This window comes from Perognathus longimembris, chromosome 11 (genome assembly GCF_023159225.1).
Source record: "Perognathus longimembris pacificus isolate PPM17 chromosome 11, ASM2315922v1, whole genome shotgun sequence".
In the NCBI taxonomy this organism is placed as follows: Eukaryota; Metazoa; Chordata; class Mammalia; order Rodentia; family Heteromyidae; genus Perognathus; species Perognathus longimembris.
In genome coordinates, this window is record NC_063171.1 from 10,320,031 (window position 1) to 10,338,345 (window position 18,315).

Genomic DNA, 18,315 nt, shown 5'->3' on the forward strand with positions numbered 1-18,315 from the left:
GCATTTGCCTAGCAAGTGCTAAGTCCTGAATTAAAAATCCAGTACTACCAAAAAACAAAAACCAAGGGTTTTTTTTGTATTTGTTTTGAAATATCATATTTATTTTTTATTTTCTGGATTAGTAAACCTTGAGGATGAATTATATGTTTTCCTATTATAGTTAGAAACAAACGTGTGATTGAATTTGGGGTCTTTTGGGTTAACAGAAAAACCAAAAATATGAGAATTTAAAGTGCTTGCTATTATATGGTTGGTTGTTTGCTGATAGCGGTTTTTTGGTTGTGTCTTCATGTATGTGTATGTATATGTATATGTATGCCTGTGAAGGTCCTGGGACTTAAACACAGGACCTGGACACTGTCCCCAAGTTGTTTCTTCGTTTTTGTTTCTTTTGCTTATTTTGCTCAAGGCTAGCACTCTACCACTTGAGTTGCATCTCCATTTCTGGAGGTGAGAGGTAAGAGTCTCATGAACTTTCCTAGCAAACTGGCCTCAAACACTGATCCCCAGATCTCAGTTTCCTGAGACGCTAAGATTACAAACATCAGCCACCAGGGCCTAGCTGATGAAAAGAATTTTTTTATGTTGATAAAAGCAATTGATTTTTATGGTCTCTGCTCATTCTACTTTAATGTGAGACTGTCAGTCTTGGGGTTGATACATCCTTATTCTTTAATTGCTGATGAAATATTTTATATCAATTATTAGGTTATCAAGAAAATTGGCCACTATCTCAAGATGAATATAACAGTACCAGAGGACTACATTGAAGGATTTATTCGAGCCAACAATACTTTCCTTTATCAGCTAGTTTTTGATCCTGTCCAAAGGAAACTTGTCCCTCTGAATGCCTATGAAGATGACATTGATCCCAAAACACTAACTTATGCTGGGAAGTATCCTTTGTGAACCACCATGGTTGAATTTCATGCTTCTTTGTTCATTAGTAGTAGTAGTAGCAGCAGTAGTAGCAGCAGCAGCAGCAGTGGTAACAGAGTCATTATAGTTCTAGGGAGACTTTTAATAAAACTTGCAAATTATTTTTTGCTTTCTCTATAATAATAAAGATCCTATAATTGCTCATTTAAATTACCTTGCTAGTGCAAATTTAGATTAGGATTTATGTAAACCTGTAGCTCACTTGCGGAGTTTGTAATGACTTAGATTAACTTGACAAGCACAAGCACTAGGTCATTTGCTTATGGCACACATTCCAGAGGTGGCATGGAAGCTGAATTCATCAAGGAGGAGTGTTCTGGGTAGTTGAGTGCACTGGGGAAGAGGGCCTTCCCAAGGCCACTGGCCACCATCACAAAGATGGAACCATTAGTTACTTAGGTTGTTGCCAGGAATTACTTCCTGTCTCCCTTTGAAAAGAAGAAAGTGGTGATTTGGGGCTTAATGTCAGAAGTTGGCCATCTGCAAGGTCACAGAGACAGCAAACTATGCCTGTCATTTACAGTAATGCTTATGTAAGTAAGATTTATTTTAAGTCCTCAACTTCTTAAGGTTTCTCTGACAATAGAAAATATTTCCTATTATAGTACAGTATCATTTGGTTGTCAACAAAGACATTTTTCCTTAATCTTAACCAACCTAGGTATGTGGATGATTGTATAGCTCTTCAAATAGCACTTGGAAATAAAGATGTAAATACTTTTGAACAGATTGATGACTACAATCCAGACATTACTACGGTAACATTTTCAGGACTGCTATATACAAGCATTTTTCAGTTATATCTTGTGAACGGTGGTTTAAAGCAAATCTTTGTTTACTAAGTATTTTTTGAGCTTTCCATGTCTATGTTCTGTGCAAGCATACAGTGAAAACAGCCTGATCTTAGAGAAATTATATCTCTGAGGATATTGATACACCAATTACTATCAACCCTTTAGATTTCAGCATTTTATATGGCTATACCAAGCATCTGATGCTGTTTTTCTTTTCTTTTTCTTTTTTTCTTTTTTTGCCAGTCTTGGGCTTGGACTCAGGGCCTGAGCACTGTCCCTGGCTTCTTTTTGCTCAAGGCTAGCACTCTGCCACTTGAGCCACAGCGCCACTTCTGGCCATTTTCTATATATGTGGTGCTGGGGAATCGAACCCAGGGCTTCATGTATATGAGGCAAGCACTCTTGCCACTAGGCCATATTCCCAGCCCCTGATGCTGTTTTTCTTTATCTCACTTCATTTAGGCTTGGTGACATTGGACATTGTTGAAAGTCCAAACCTCAAAGAACTACTCTGGAATAAAAACTTACAAACTTCTTTACTGATTCCTAACAGGAAATATTTAGTGAGCATTCTGGACATGTATCTTTGAACCCTTTTCTGTTTTCTAAATGTTTTATAGTTATATGTGTTCCTTAAGATTCTGTCTCTTATTGGTCTCTTGCATATTTCTGTTCATCTTTTCTGTTCACATTTCTTTTTTTAAATTAAATTTTATTGACAAGGTGTTGTGCAAAGGGGGTACAGTTACATAATAAGGCAGTGAATACATTTCTTTTGATATCTTACACTCTCATTTTTCTTTCCCTAGATCAGGTAGGCATATATACAATATACAGTGTAACAAAATCATTTACAGTACACGTAGGGTAGGGTACGCCACAGGAAATTCACCTAGAACTTTAAGATAACGTTAACAGTAGAATCCTCCTGTGTCCTTCTATTGGAGTTGTTTTTGCTTATCCTCGTCTTATATGATCATGTGTACATAGCTGTTTAGCTATTGTGATCCACTGATAGGTTTATTATAGACCTTTTCATGTTTAGTTGTTTGGTTTTAGATCCATAATGTTAAGTTGCTGACCCAAACAAGTGGAAATACCATTTGCAAAGAAGTTTGTTGTTTTGCAGACCTGGTCTTTACTGTCCTCCTCCCTCCTTAACAGTCATATAGCAAGGAAACCATGCCCCTTTGTTCTCTGTGTTCTAGGCTTGTCTCACTCAACAATATTTGTTCAAGTTCTGACCATTTCTCTGCGAATACCAATATTTTATCATTTCTAATCGCTATGTAGTATTCCATGGTGTATAGGTATCACTGTTCACATTTCTTTCTCCTATGAGTTTTTAGGACCTTAATTATCCCATTAAGCAGAGATCTTGTATGCCTCTCTCGCTGTCTTTACCCTGTGGGGTCTCCTGCCTGTGGAACAGCCTTGTAGTTCTCGATTTTCTTGGGTTTCCACATCAGTAGTTCCTTTAACATGAAATCTACATATACATGAAGCCAAATATGTCAGATGTCTGTCATTTTTCTTTTTGTACAATAATTACACATAACATTGTATCTTTTTTTTTGTAATTGTTAATTTTTTTATTCTCCCCAGTAGAATACTGTCTTTATTAAGGTGAGATCGCTGATCTTCACTGTTGTGTTGTATTTGTCACATTAATTTATTGAATCAGTGTCAGATGTATCTCTTATTTTCTCAGACTAGGAAACTTGGATATGAAATTCTTATTTCACTTTGATTGCTAAGGCTTGTTGCTCTTTTTACTTGTCTTTTTGGTTGATATTTTGTTTTCTCATAACTTACAGTTTAGTCTAAGTCTTTGCTCACTAGTTCATGCCTTTACTAAGCATTTATTCTGCATTATAGGTCACAGTCAACTCACCTAACACCTGTAAAGTACTCATTTCTTGGAGGAAAATGATGTGGTTATGTAGAGAGAAATGTGTTAGATGATGTAATAGAGAAGTAGTGCAGGATCTATGGTCACAAAAGGCATACAGCTAACTCTAGCCAAGAAGAGAATGCTTCAGGATTATTAAGGAAAATCATTTTTGAGCATGTAGTACATCTCAAGTGGTTAGCAACTTAAACATAGCAACTCATTTATACTTAAACAAGGCCCTGTTGTCAGTACTGTTCTAATTTTACAAATGAAGGTCAGGTAACTGGTTCTGGTCACACAGTTCATAAATAGGGGGGTTTGGTTCTAAGTCAAGCTCTCTACTATTCATTCAAAGAGAAACCAGTGTGTCTAGGATTAATAGGAATTTTCAAGCTTAGTGATTTCAGGCTGGAGAAAACAGCAAATGCTAATATGCTAAGGAATTTTTTTTTTTAATGTTCATTGTAGCTGGGCAGAGAATGTCATAAGTTCATAAAGGAACCAAAGCTCTTGAGCCTGAAGAAGATACCCACTGATAAACATAACCAGTTGAGTATTAAAAAATCATTATTGTCAAGTGAAATCAGCCTGCTCAGAAATGCTCAAATTTTAGAGGTTCATTTTTCTGGGCCACATATCTTCTAATGTTTCTCTTAGAAGATTTATTTTATTAGACATGAACCAAGAAGCCAAGTGCCAGTGACTCATGCCTATAATCTTAGCTACTCAAGAGGCTAAGATTTGAGGATCACAGTCCAAAGCCAGCTAGGTCAGGAAAGTCCATAAGAGTCATATCCAGACTTAACTACCAAAAAAAGCTGAAATTGGAGCTCTGCCTCAAATGGTAGAAGGCCTTGAGCAAAAGAGTTCAGGAGCTCAGGGACAAAACCCAAGCCCTGAGTTTAAGCACGAGACTGGCATCAAAAGGAAGGAAGGAAGAAACCCAACAAGGTGGCTTGACTTTTATTACATGACAAACAAATACAGGAACATGACAGGTTTCATAGGAAACTAGGTTTAGTAAAGTCAAAAATCACCATACAGATACTTCAAGAATTTTTTGGAGTAACTTAAATAAACTTGTGTAACTTTTGTTGATATAAAGGAAAATTAGTTGATTATTCTTCAAGTAACCTTTTTCTTTATTTTTTTTAGGCTTCCCATTGCAGAAGTAATAGTTGGGATGAGAAAGCATGTCCAAAGTTACCTGCTGGCAATAGCATTTGGCATAGGAATTATTGCCCTAGACTTGAGCCAAGTAATACTTCAGATGCTACGCAGTTGAAAGAAAAGCCAAGTACCTTGGGAATTAAACAAGTGATTAGTACCAAAGGATTAAATCTACCAAGGAAGTCATCTATAGTGAAAAGACCACGAAGTGGTAGGTATTACATTATTGGTCATATTTAAATCATTGACAAGCCCAAAGTCACTGAGACATTCCACCAGAAGTTTTAGCTCTTAGATGTAGCTCTTTGAAATTTTTGTTTATTTCATTTGTTTTGGGCAAGGCTTTGTGCTTAAAGGCAGGCATACTACCACTTGAGTTATGCCTCCAGCTTTTTTTCTCTTTTGAGACAGGGTCTCTTTAGCTGAGGCTGGCCTCAAACTTGTCTCTGCCTCCTGAGTAGCTATGATTATAGGAGGATGTCACTGTGCTTAACTGCTAATATCCAATTTGTATTACTTTTTTTTTCTCCTCTTGTCAGTGGTGGGGCTTGATCTCTAGGCCTGGGTGCTGTTCTTGAGCTCTTTTGCTCAAGGCTAGTGCTTTACTACTTTGACCAACAGCTCTACTTCCTGTTTTTTTAGTGGTTAATTGGAGATAGTCTCATGGGGATTTTTCTGCCCAGGTTATCTTCCAACCACAATGCTCAGATCTCAGCCTCTTGAATAAGTAGGTAGTACAAGTGTGAGCCAGCGGTGCTAGGCCTTTGCATTGATTTAAAAAAAAATTTTTTTTGTATTAGCATGCATAATTTGTACAAGGAACATTTCATTATGACCTTTCAATCATACTCACTTAATTTACCCTTAATTCTCCTTACCCTTAAATTAAACTCAATTTATTTGTATATGTGGTAAGGGAAGGAATCATGGCCTCTTCCCATGTACTTGTTCCAGTACTGTTAGTTAAAATGTGATTACTTTAGCATAGTTGTGGGAACTCAGTTGACCACATAAATGTGGGTCTTTTTGAACTCTATTATTCTGTCCTTCCTTCCTTCCTTCCTTCCTTCCTTCCTTCCTTCCTTCCTTCCTTCCTTCCTTCCTTCCTTCCTTCCTTTCTTCCTTCCTTCCCTCCCTCCTTCCCTCCCTCCCTCTCTCTTTCTCTCTTTCTTTCTTTCTTTCTTTCTTTCTTTCTTTCTTTCTTTCTTTCTTTTTCTTGTTTATACTTTACATCAAACACACTCTTGATAACTATAGCTTTATAGTCCTTGAAATCAGGTAGTTTAAGTCCTCTGAGATTATTTTGGCTATCCCCTGAAATTATTTTGGCTATTCGTGATTCCATGTAAGTTTTAAAATTAGCTTCCTAGTTCCTCTCTCTCTCTCTCTCTCTCTCTCTCTCTCTCTCTCTCTCTCTCTCTCTCTCTCTCCCCCTCCCTCCCTCCCTCCCTTCCCCCTCTCCCCCCTCTCTCTTCCTCTCTCTTCCTCTCTCTCCCTCCCTCCCTCCCTACATCCCTCCCTCTCTCCCTCCCTTCCTCCCCCTCTTCCTCTCTCCCTTCTTCCCTCTCTCCCTCCCTCTCTCTCTCCCTCTCCCTTTTTTTCTGTTGGTTGTAGGGCTTTAACTCTGGGCCTGGGCACTGTTCCTGAGCTCTTCAGTTCAAGGCTAGTGCTCTACCACTTGAGCCACAGTGCCACTTCCTGGATTTTTCTGAGCAATTTATTGGAGATAAGAGCCTCATGGACTTTCTTGCCCAGGCTGGCTTTGAAGTGCGATCCTCAGATCTCAGCCTCCTGAGTAGCTAGGATTACAGGCATGAGCCACCAGTGCCCAGCTTCTTAGTTTCTTTAAAAAGGAAAGAGTGTGATGGGGTGATGGAGAGACAGTAGAGACCAGGTCTGTGAAACCAAAAACTGCTTGTCAAATGGTATTTCCCACAGGATTGGGTCAGCGACCCAACATTATGTAACTAAAACCAAACAACTACTCAACATATAAAGGTCAAAAATTGACCTCTAGGGCTGGGGATATAGCCTAGTGGCAAGAGTGCCTGCCTCGGATACACGAGGCCCTAGGTTCGATTCCCCAGCACCACATATGCAGAAAACGGCCAGAAGCGGCGCTGTGACTCAAGTGGCAGAGTGCTAGCCTTGAGCGGGAAGAAGCCAGGGACAGTGCTCAGGCCCTGAGTCCAAGGCCCAGGACTGGCCAAAAAAAAAAAAAAAAAAAAAAAAAAAAAATTGACCTCTCCGTGGAATACAGTAGCTCAAAAACTATGTATGTATGTTCATATAAGACTACTGTCGACATATTGTCTAATTCGACATTACATTTAAAGCCCTAGGCGAATTTTCTTTGGTGTAGGCCATGTGGCTACTGTATATTTTCTTGGTACATTGTGTATTGTATATATGTCTACCTGACCTAGGGAAGGGAAAGAAAACAGGGTGTAAGATATCACAAGAAATGTACACACTGCCCTACTATGTAACTGTACCCTTTTTGCACAACACCTTGTAAAAAAAAAATGTGTTTAATTAATAAATTACAAAAAAAAGGGGAAAGGGTGTGGGGTTCTAGCTGGATCTATAGATCTATTTGTAGAAAGCTGGCATCTTAGCAATACTGAGCATTTTTATCTGTTTCACTCTTCAGTGCTGTTATTCTCAGTTTACAGATCTTATACATCTGTTGTCAAACTTACTCTTTAAAAAAGTTATTACTATAAAGGTGATGTACTGAGGGGTTACAGTTACATAAATTAAGTAGAGTACATTTGCTTTTGGACAATGTCACCCTCCCCTTACACTCTCCCATTTTTTCTCTCTCATCCTCACCCATAGTTATATAGTTCATTTTCAACATAATGCCCAGTGAGTTCCACTGCTGCATTTGATCACCCTTTGTCCCTCCATTTCTGTGCCTCCCCTGGCAATCCCAAAGACATATAAATGAACAATAGAACTCAACAAAAAAGAAAACAAAAAGAAAAACAATCCTCGTTTCCATTTCCTGTAATTCATTTCAGTAAATATTATTTTGTATGGTCAGATGCACATAAGCATTACATGTTCATATGTATCCAATTTTCATGCCTTCTAAAGTATTTTTATTTTGATTTCCAACTTTGTATTTGTATTATACTGAAGTATAGTTGATTTTTATATGTAAATCTTAACATTTTGCTACCTTGCTGAAATTTACGTCAGTTCTGGTATTTCTTATATAGTCTGTGGGAATTTCCAGTAGATGGTCATGTCACCTATGAATAATTCTCCTTTTCCAGTTAAGATTGTTTATTGCATTTTCTTCAGTACAACTTCCAATAAAATGTTGAATAGAATGCTGACAGTGGAGCACTAGGGACTAAGAAGATTACTGTCTCTTTTATTCTCTTGTTTCTTTCCCTCAGCTCTCTATGTTGAATGAAACTAACAAAAACAAAACAAAGGCCTTTGCAACATTTTAGTATTTACTTTAAAAAAAATTGAACTAGTATACAAAGGAGTAACAATTCAACATGTCAGATTATGAGTACAGTGCATTGTGATCAATGTCATCCCTTCTGTTTGTCTTCCCCATCTTTCCCAACAAAACTTAAATTTTTAAACTGGGTATAGGCTGCACATATTTGCTCCAAATGTTTTGTTTTATTATGAATGTAAATATTTTTTGTGACGGTATTTCTAAACCTTTCTATTGGTTTACATGAAACAGAAGGGTACTTCCTGTTTTACAAAGTATGTAATTTTATATAACAGAACATACAAAAATTCTTGGTATACCAGATACCCTCTAATTCCTTCATTTTCTTCATCTACCATTAAGACAGGTTATTTGTTTTATGTAGCAGGCTCATCAGTAAGTTCCGTCAAACTAAGTTGTCTTTCTTATAACTACCATTTAGCAATGGACATGCATGCTTACACAGTGCACACTCACAAAACCTCAAAGTACTGGCGTAATTTCAGTATTTTTAGATATCACAGATATTTAGAAATAGCAATTATGACCCTACTAAATTTCTCTTCCAAGCTCAATGATGTTCTTTATCTGTTGAGTCTGTGCATTATGGATTAATACAGTTTTTTAATGATTGTATAACTGTTACAGTGAGTGTTGTTGTTTGCTATAGAATACAGTAAATATTCCCAGGTATAATGTTCTTTCTGTCCATCATCTGGACATTGTTTTATCTCTGCAAACTAAGAGTGCATTAGCATTAGTTTGTAATTGAATTCTTCAGTTTGATATTAATGTAGTAGGTATGGTTATATTTTAAACTTAGCAGTGGTTGGTCATCCCTATTGTGGTAATCTTTATTTTAGTCTTTTGTTTGGCCTGTTTATTTTTTTAAATCTTTGTGTTCTTTTTTTGTATACAGGTCATTTGAAAGTTAGAAAAATTTGTCTCCCAGTGTCTTTTAATGTTTTGTTTCCTTGGGTTGCTTGTATAATGTTTAACTAATTAGGAAAAAGAAAAGGAATCTAGAGCTGACTTCTCTTCATGCTAACAGCAGTAGTGTGGTAGGCTGTCCAACTTGCTGCAGATCCAGGTAGCTAATGTGCGATTAGTACAGCTTTATGTTATATAAATCTACTAGGATGGTATGAGAGACACTGAGGTATTTGCTGAATTCAAATTATACCCAAAAAAATTCTCTAGACAGCTCACTAACAACCTTACTATAACAATGTGAGATTAGTCTTGTATGGCTACTTCTTGGCAAACTTTGCTGGGGATCCTAGAATATGTGGTGTTCTGGGGGTTTTCTTCCGAAGGATTCTGAGCTTCCTGCATAATAAGTAGATTAAGCTTTTGCTAGGGATGAAAATGTTTATCTATTTATAACTTTTTGGTTATCTAACTTTTCAGTGCTGGGGGCATGGCTGAAGAGGTGCAGTGCCTACCTAGCAAGTGCAAGGTCCTGAATTAAAGGAAGATAAGGATGGTAGGAAGGAGAGGGAGGGACGGGGTGGGGGGAGGGAGGGAAGAAGGAAGGAAGGAAGGATTTTTTAAAAGTTGAAGAAGCTGGGTATTGGTGGCTCATGCTTGTAATGCTAGCTACTTATGAGGCTGCGATCTGAGAATGGTGGTTCAAAGCCAGCCCATGCAGGAAAGACTCTTATTTTCAATTAACCACTAGAAAACCGTAAGTGGTACTGTTTCTCAAGTGGTAGAGGGCTAGCCTTGAGTTGAAGAGCTCAGGGACAGTGCTCAGGCCCAGAGTTCAAGCCCCACAACCGACAACGCCCATCCCCACCCCCACCCCCCAAAAAAGAAATTGTAACATCCATGAAATGAGTACATAGCTGCTGGTTTTCTGGATCATTTTTAAAAAATCAGTCATATTTATAATGTAAATTGCTCCTCAATATTTGCATCTAGTATTTGAAATAGTATATAGCTAAGCAATTGTTTATGCCCTGAAATTTCAGTTGAGGTGATTTTATGTAAAATTATAGGTATTTGAATAAGTGTTAACTAATGCATAAAATTATAGAAAATAGCCAAGGGATTTGCTTTTAAATCTTCATGTCCCTATCTATGAAGCATTGGGGTTTTTTGGTTTGGGATTTAGGTTGTTTGTTTTTGCCAGTCCTGGGACTTGAACTCAAGGCGTGGGCACTGTCCCTGAACCTCTCTGTACTCAAGATTAGCACTCTACCACTTGAGCCACGGCACCTCTTCTGGCCTTTTCCGTTTATGTGGTACTAAAGAATCGAACCCAGGGCTTCATGCATGCTAGGCAAGCACTCTATTCCCAGCCTGTTTGGTTTTTAAAGTATTGTCTTAGGGTATTGTTGAGGTAGAAGAGCAACTGTCTAGCATGCTCTAGATTTTATACCTAGCACTACAGAAAAATAAAACTGCTCATATGACAGCCAAATAGAGACTGTGATGTTGAAACCTAATTTCCCACTGCAGGTGAAATAAAGATTTACAAGTAATTTTGTTTTTATTTAGAAGAGCTGTCAGAAGATGATCTGTTGAACCAGTATTCTCTTTCATTTATAAAGAAGAAGAAAAGTAGTTGTGGAAATAATAAATTATTGAACTCTTCTAAAATGCTTGTGCCTGAACTGGGAGATGGAACCACTCTAATGGAAAGCTTAAGCACACCACCTAAGACAAGGAACAAATTTGCAACATTTTTACAAAGAAAAAATGAAGAAAGTGGTGCAGTTGTAGTTCCAGGGACTAGAAGCAGGTATCGTTATATCTTCAGCATGTTCTTTCTCTGTTGTATTATATACTTTATTACTGTTTATTTTCTTCTGAATTAACATTGACTCGAAGTATAAAGGTGATAGGATCTATCAGAACAGACAGTTCCTGACATGTTGGTTTGACTTAGCATTTTTCCGTTTTGTGATGGGGTGAAAGTGGTGATGCACTTAGTGACAGTTTTACCTCCAGTTCTGAAGTTTGGTCTTCTCTCAGGTCTGTGATAGATGAATGTGATTCTCTCTCATGCTGGGCATCAGCAGCAAGCCACAGTTCTCAGCCACGCAATCATGAGGGGAAACAACTGATTCTGTTCAGTAGGCTAGATGTACTAAATGTACTTTCAGCTTCACAGCATTTTCGATTTATGCTGGGTTTATGAAACTTAGGCCCATTATAAGTTGGGAGATTTCTATATTGTCTTAATTCTGACCTAAATATATTGCTGTTCCTTTCCAATTAGTTCTTCAGTGTCTCCATATTGAATCACAATAGGACCAGAATCCATTTGGTTACACTTCACACATTACAGAAATTTGTTATTTGGGGAATCTCCCCCCCCCCTTTTTTTTTTTTTTTTTTTGGCTGTTTCTACTTTGGTAGTTTCTTGGGGACCTGTATGCCATTTTGTTCTTGAGAAGCTTATAGTCCAGTTGGGGGGGGAGATATATATAGATATAGATATGATTTCACACACATACAGTGTGGTAAGTACAGTGATTAAGGCATGTAAGCTTTAAAATATTGTTATTAAAAAGGTGTTATGTACAGGGGTTATAGTTAAGTGAGATAAAGGCTACATTTCTTTTTGGACAATGTCACCCCTTCCCTCACATCCTTCCAGTTTTTCACTCCCATTCCCATTTTTTATGGCATCGAGGCAGTGGATGGATAGAACAAGGGAGAGGAATGAATATTGGTAGTTCCTGTTTAGGTTTAAATGAATTATCAGTGAAGTAAAGACTGGAACCACATGCCTTCACAGTAGACTCAAACAGTTTGAGAAAAGCTATAGCTTGTTTCTCTTACTAGTATAATGCAGGCTGGAGTAAGATAGAATGAGTGAGGAGAAATAGACAGGACAGTTGCCTGCCATGCTAAAGTAACAGCCTTCTAGTGTTGGTGGGAAATATTTAGAGGGTTTTAATCAGAGGGTATAACCCAATGCCACCTTTAGGTAAACTTCTCAGTACCTGATGAAGACAGAATTTGAGAGAATCAAAGATCAGATTGTATTCACTATCTTATTATATAACTACCCCCCTTTGTATATCACCTTGACAATAAAATTTAATTTTTAAAAAAAGATCAGATTGGTTGAGCTGTTGTCATAGTTTCTGTGAAGAATGATGAGATTTTAAAGTCAGTATAGCTTGGGGACTAGGAATGTAGCTAAGCCCTAGATCCAGGCAGTCTGTATTTCAGTTCTGTTTTCTTTGTTCATGAGATGTTTGACATGAATAAATCGGTTTCTGGGAGGCTTATTTTCTACTTTTAAAAAAGGAGGGCTCGGGCTGGGAATATGGCCTAGTGGTAAAGTCCTCGCCTCATATACATGAAACCCTGGGTTCGATTCCCCAATCACCATATATATATAGAAAAAGTCAGAAGTGGCGCTGTGGCTCAAGAGGCAGATTGCTAGCCTGAACAAAAAGAAGCCAGGGACAGTGCTCAGGCCCTGAGTTCAAGCTCCAGGACTGGCAACAAAAAAACAAAAAGCAAAAAACAAACAAACAAAAAAAGGAGGGCTCTCACAAAGTATGATGGTCCACACACTTAGGAAACTAAGAATTAGGGGCTGGGGATATGGCCTAGTGGCAAGAGAGCTTGCCTCGTATACATGAGGCCCTGGGTTCGATTCCCCAGCACCACATATACAGAAAACGGCCAGAAGTGGCGCTGTGGCTCAAGTGGCAGAGTGCTAGCCTTGAGCAAAAGGAAGCTAGGGACAGTGCTCAGGCCCTGAGTCCAAGGCCCAGGACTGGCCAAAAAAAAAAAAAAAGGAAACTAAGAATTAATGATCAAAGCCAGCCTGACCTAAGTAGTGGGACTCTGTCTCAAAATAGAAAAAACAAAAGAAAAAACAAAAGAAAAAGTGTTCAATACAGGCAGTTTCTCTATTTTTTAATTAAACTTTGGGACATTGGAATGGGCTGGGGGAGATTATTAGATAGAAAATATTACTATTCATTAATTATGAAACCTACAAAAATGAAAACAGGTCATGGTGGTAGACTCCTGCAATCTTAGTCACATCAGAAGTGAAAATTGGTGGTTAATTGGAGATAAGATTTTTATGGGCTTTCCTGCCCAGGCTGGCTCTGATCCTTGATCCTCAGACCTCAGGCTTCATCAGGATTATAGTCATGAGCCATCAATGCCCAGCAACTTCAAATTTGAGAGAATTAAATTAGTTATTGTAAGTACGTTGCCCAAGACAGCTGATCAACAATACCATGAATACTCTTATTGGTAGTACTGGCTCAGTCCTTGTTCAGTCTTATCTCCAGTTAACCAGCAAGAAGCTGCAAGTAGAAGTGTGGCTTGGGTGGTAGAATATGTTGCATCAAATAGCTCAGGGATAGCACCCAGGCTCTAAGTTCAAGGCCCAGTACCAACACAAAAACAAATTCAAACTTTGATTAAAATTCAAGATCTACATTGCCTTTACTTATAAAATTAGTTTTCTGTGAGATGTTTTTTAAAGGAACTGGCTGTCATTCTACTTTGAATCATTGTGAGGTCCTTTTAAACCTTAAAATACTTGTAATAATCCATTCTTCCCATTTCTTGTTAGGTTTTTCTGCAATTCTATGGATTCTGCTGCTTTTGCATCAAAGACAGTCAACACTCAGTCTATAAATGACACCGCTGTCACCAATAATGCTGCTAATCTTGGTGATTCAGACTGTCCAGACCTAGAAGACGAGAAGTTGGTTGACACAAATGTCACGCATAATTTAAGTGACCAGATTTCTGATGATGTGACTATGTTTGTCCATGAAGAGTCTCAGTCTACCCAAACCAGCAAATTCATGAGGACCATTTCACCACCCACTCTGGGAAGACTAAGAAGTTGTTTTAGTTGGTCTGGAAGTCTTGGAGAGTTTTCAAGATCTCCAGGCCCCTCTGCAGGCACAGCATTGCAGCAATCTCAAAGGAAGAGTGATTCCCCTCCGTGCCTGCCTGAGAACAGTGCCACGTCTGTTCTATCTCAGCCAAAGAGTAATGAGTCAGGTGATGAGCCTCAGCCTTCCCAGGAAACAGCCTGGTCTTCACAGTCCCAGGAAAGCACAATGTCATCCCTACATAGTGTAAATGCATCAAATCTTTCTCAGCCTTCTAGTAAGGATTCTGATTCAGAGGTTAGTCATATCATAAACCTTTGTTTTTAATCCCATATGGAAAAGAAAATAACATGTTAATCAGACAACTGAAAAAAAGAATTACCTACAACTTTGCATTTTAAATCTCATTTGATAGAAAGTTCATATTTCATTCCTTGAAGTTCTTTGTATCTGTCATGCCTTCTACATCTAGACATTGAAACACAGTTCTATGCTTCCTTTGACCTCTTGAGTAAATAGCATAGTTAACACCTAAGCAGAATGATAAACTATGAGTGAAGAGTTATTTTAAATTTATTCTTTAGACTGTTACTTTTTTTGTATGTGCCAAGAACAAGAGCATGCTCTCTGGGCTCTTTTGCACATGGCTGGTGCTCTACCACTTGAACTACTTACTTCCAGCTTTTTCCTGGCTATTTAAAGACAAGACTTACAAAGAAATGGCCCTCTTGAGGTGTTGGTATATCTATGTTATATTTTAGTACTTCAGGAAAAATGTATTTTTTTATTTCTGCTAAATTTCTTCAGATGACCGTTTGTTTTTACTTTGTTTTCATTTACTAAAAGCACCATAATTCCTTGTTCTGTATAAAATATGTTTTATTCTAGGTTCAATGTTTATTTCTTAGACTAAAATTTTAGAAGTCTAAATCTGTATTGTTCTTAAGACCCAATGAAATTTTTTTAATGACATAATGACATTACAGCCTAGAATCTTAGTTTGAGAACTAGGCTTATCAGTATACTCTGGTATACTCTGTTTTATCCTCACCAAGTATAATTACTAAGTTGTGAGAACAATTAGATCCATGATAATACATAACATTTTGACATCTGATAATCCAAAAATTGGAAAGCATGCAATAAATCAATATCCCTTGAAAGTGCATACTTAAGTTCTCAAATGAAATGAATTTACTAGATTCAAACTGAAGAAAAAGCCCAGGCTGAAATCTTGTGACCTGTTTTTGTGTTTGTAGGAGGCCAGGCCAAACTTTGGCTGCCTGGAGCTTTTGGCTTTCTTTTCCTTTTCTTCACTATGGCTTAAGTTGTTTCATAGTGCACCACTAGTGGAGGATTCTCACAAGTCTGCTGAGCTTCTTTGGTGTATTCTTTCCCTTTTTTCCAACACACTTCTTCCTGTTGTGCCTATTTCCTAAGCTTTCAGCCAGGTTATACCAAGCCTTGTCAGTTCATGTTCTGTGTAGATAGAACACTATACATTTTGTCTTCTGAGCTAAATAATCCTCTTCTATCTTACTATGAGGCAAAAACATTTATTGAATCACTTCCTGCCACCTACAGTAAATTCCTCTTTGGATGGCTGCTAATCTCAAAGAATTCAAGCAACTCTTACTGTTAATATAAAATCAGTATGATCTTTCTTTGATCCTTCTTTGATTCTCAGAATGTTTCTAATAGCCACAGTGCCATTGGGATTTTGTTCTTTGTTTTGTTTTACTGTGTTTAATGAGGCTTTATTTTGAAAGCTAATTTTCATCATATGCTTCCAAAGAAAATGCTTTAATATTGGAGCCTTCAGTTGGTAGTTCACTGAAAGATACCAAACATAGATTCTAGTGGGAGGTGTAAGTAATCTTACTCATAACCTTATTGTAAGAAATAGTTTAGCAAATGTGACTTAGTGTTAGAGCTCTTGCCTAGCATGCATAAAGCCCTGGGTTCATTTCCTCAGTACCATATAAACAGAAAAGGTAGAGCTGTAACTCAAGTGGTAGAATGCTAGCCTTGAGCAAAAGAAGCTCAGGGACAGTGCCCAGACCCTGAGTTCAAGCCCCAGGACTGGCCAAAAAAAAAAGAGAGAGAGAGAGAAAGAAAAGAAAAATAGTTTAGCATAGCTGTCATGGTAGTGCATGCCTACAATCCCAGCACTTGTATAGGATGAAACAGAATGAGTGTAAATTCATAAATTTGAAGCAAAATTAGGCTATACAGTAAAGACCCTGTTTCAAAAAAGGAAAATTTATCCCAGAGTAACCACTACTTTTAGCAATAAACATGACAATATTAGTGTCTGTACAAGTTAGTGGGATCTTATGTTGAGTCCTTAAGTATTAAAATGGATAGAATCCCAAGGAAAATACTTGTTCCTCTTTAAAACATGCTGAAATACTTTCATTCATTGATCTTTTGAGAGAACCTTCCGTCTATAGGAAAGTCATGAAATTATGGGTGGGGAGCAAGTTATCCCTGTAGGTAAGTGTTCATTGCCATAATGCTTGAGAAAAGACACCCTTTTTCTCTTTAATATAGACCATGTCACATAATGAAAGGAGATGTGGAGCTGTACTGGTTCAGTTTTGTGCTTAGGAATCTATGAGAATATCCTCTTTTCCATATTAGATTCATATCCATTTAATTAGTTCTATCCCTTGTCTGTTATATTGTGTATTGTTTATTTATTTAATGTATTTTCTCACTTCACTTATTTTCCATTTTGTTAAGTATTAGTTGTTAAAAATATATTGTAAAATTTTATTTTTGTGTTTGATCTGGGAATCTAGGAATCTGATTATAATATTCAGTCACTGGATAGTCAAGGTAACCAGACCTTCAAGCAACATTTATCTCATTTTTCAAAGAAGGATATACCTCTAAGGAAGAAGGTAAAACTTACTATTTCTTAATTTCAGATGGAAAAATATGAGCATGCCTGTATTCAGAATTTTTTAAAGAAGTCTACCTTCAAACTTTCTAGGACAATATTGTGTTTCTACTGTAGATGTTGTATCCTATTTTCTTATACTATATAAAAGATATCTTTCAATATATTTATATAGTTACTACAATAAGTATATACTATATCATTGTATGGGTTATATAATTGTATGGGTTATATAATCCCCTTTATTATCACTTATCTTTTGATCCTGGGGATTGAACTCAGGTACTGGACACTGTACATGAGCTTTTATGCTTGTCCACTCTAACACTTGACAAATCTACTTCCAGCATTTTGGTGATTAATTGGAGATAAGAATCTCACAGACTTTCCTGTTCAAGCTGGCTTTGAACCATGGTGCTCAGCTCTTAGCCTCCTGAGTAGCTAGGTTTACAGGTGTGAGCCACCAGAACCTAAATAATTTCTTCTAAAAACATTTTTGTTATGATAAACAGAATTGCAACCAAGATGTTGTAGGTATGTATTTAAATGCTGTTTTGAAAATTAATTTGTAAAGTTGAATGTCCCAAGGTATTTGTGATTGAAAGCTTTGACAAGAATTGTCAAAAGACCTTTTAGGAACTGTGAACTAATTGGGCACTGGTGGCTTGTGTTTATAATGCTATTTAGGAGGCTGAAATCTGATAATCATGATTTGAAGCCAGCTCCAACAGTAAAGTCCAATTAACCACCAAAACCAAAACAAAGGCACAAGTAGAGCTATGGCTCACGTGGTAGAGAGCTAGCCTTAGGCAAGGAAGCTCAGCCTCTGGACTGGTACCAAAAAAAATAATAACTGTGAACCTATGATCGGTTTTTGCTGGTTTAACTTTTTCATTCTCAGCCATAGTAATCAGTTGGAAAAATTTGTTTTATATACCTCTTTGTCTCACTATCCTAAAAAACAGCAACAAAGCTTCAATGTCTCCATACTGTTCACATGACAGAAATGAACTTTTGAGTGGGAAAATGCCACTAGGGGTTGAAGTAAATTATGCCATACTTATACAGTGGTCGAACAGACAACTACTAATTCAGAATAAATTCAATTGTACGTTGCAATGAAAAAATTCTCCAACAAGTACCATTTAAGTAGAATGAAGGAAAACAAACTAATAAATGTGTTTTGCTTCAGGTTTCTGTAGAAATGCCTAATGCAGGCACTGGAAGTGATAACAGTAGCTGTTTTTCTCTGGGAAGACAGGCAAAAAGAAAGTGAATAAGGCTCACCTTTCTTCTTTCACTTCTAAACTTTATGTTAA

General features: G+C 37.4%; 1 protein-coding gene and 1 non-coding gene across 4 annotated transcripts in view; both read left to right on the top strand.

Moving 5' to 3' along the window:
- The window catches only part of Exo1 (exonuclease 1), a 31,948-nt gene that overhangs the window by 10,449 nt on the left and 3,184 nt on the right, over nt 1-18,315 (top strand). For 2 of the 3 annotated variants that reach the window (XM_048356897.1, XM_048356895.1), the window contains 6 exons: nt 709-896; nt 1,601-1,697; nt 4,783-5,008; nt 10,763-11,006; nt 13,821-14,388; nt 16,896-16,997. In XM_048356897.1, coding sequence (XP_048212854.1) covers nt 709-896; nt 1,601-1,697; nt 4,783-5,008; nt 10,763-11,006; nt 13,821-14,388; nt 16,896-16,997 — 1,425 coding nt within the window. The remainder of the gene's footprint in view (nt 1-708; nt 897-1,600; nt 1,698-4,782; nt 5,009-10,762; nt 11,007-13,820; nt 14,389-16,895; nt 16,998-18,315) is intronic. The other variant, XM_048356896.1, reaches the window with a different exon arrangement.
- LOC125360283 lies at nt 13,116-13,234 on the top strand. Its single transcript, XR_007212684.1, has one exon. It is a non-coding gene; the product is annotated as a small nucleolar RNA SNORA36 family (small nucleolar RNA).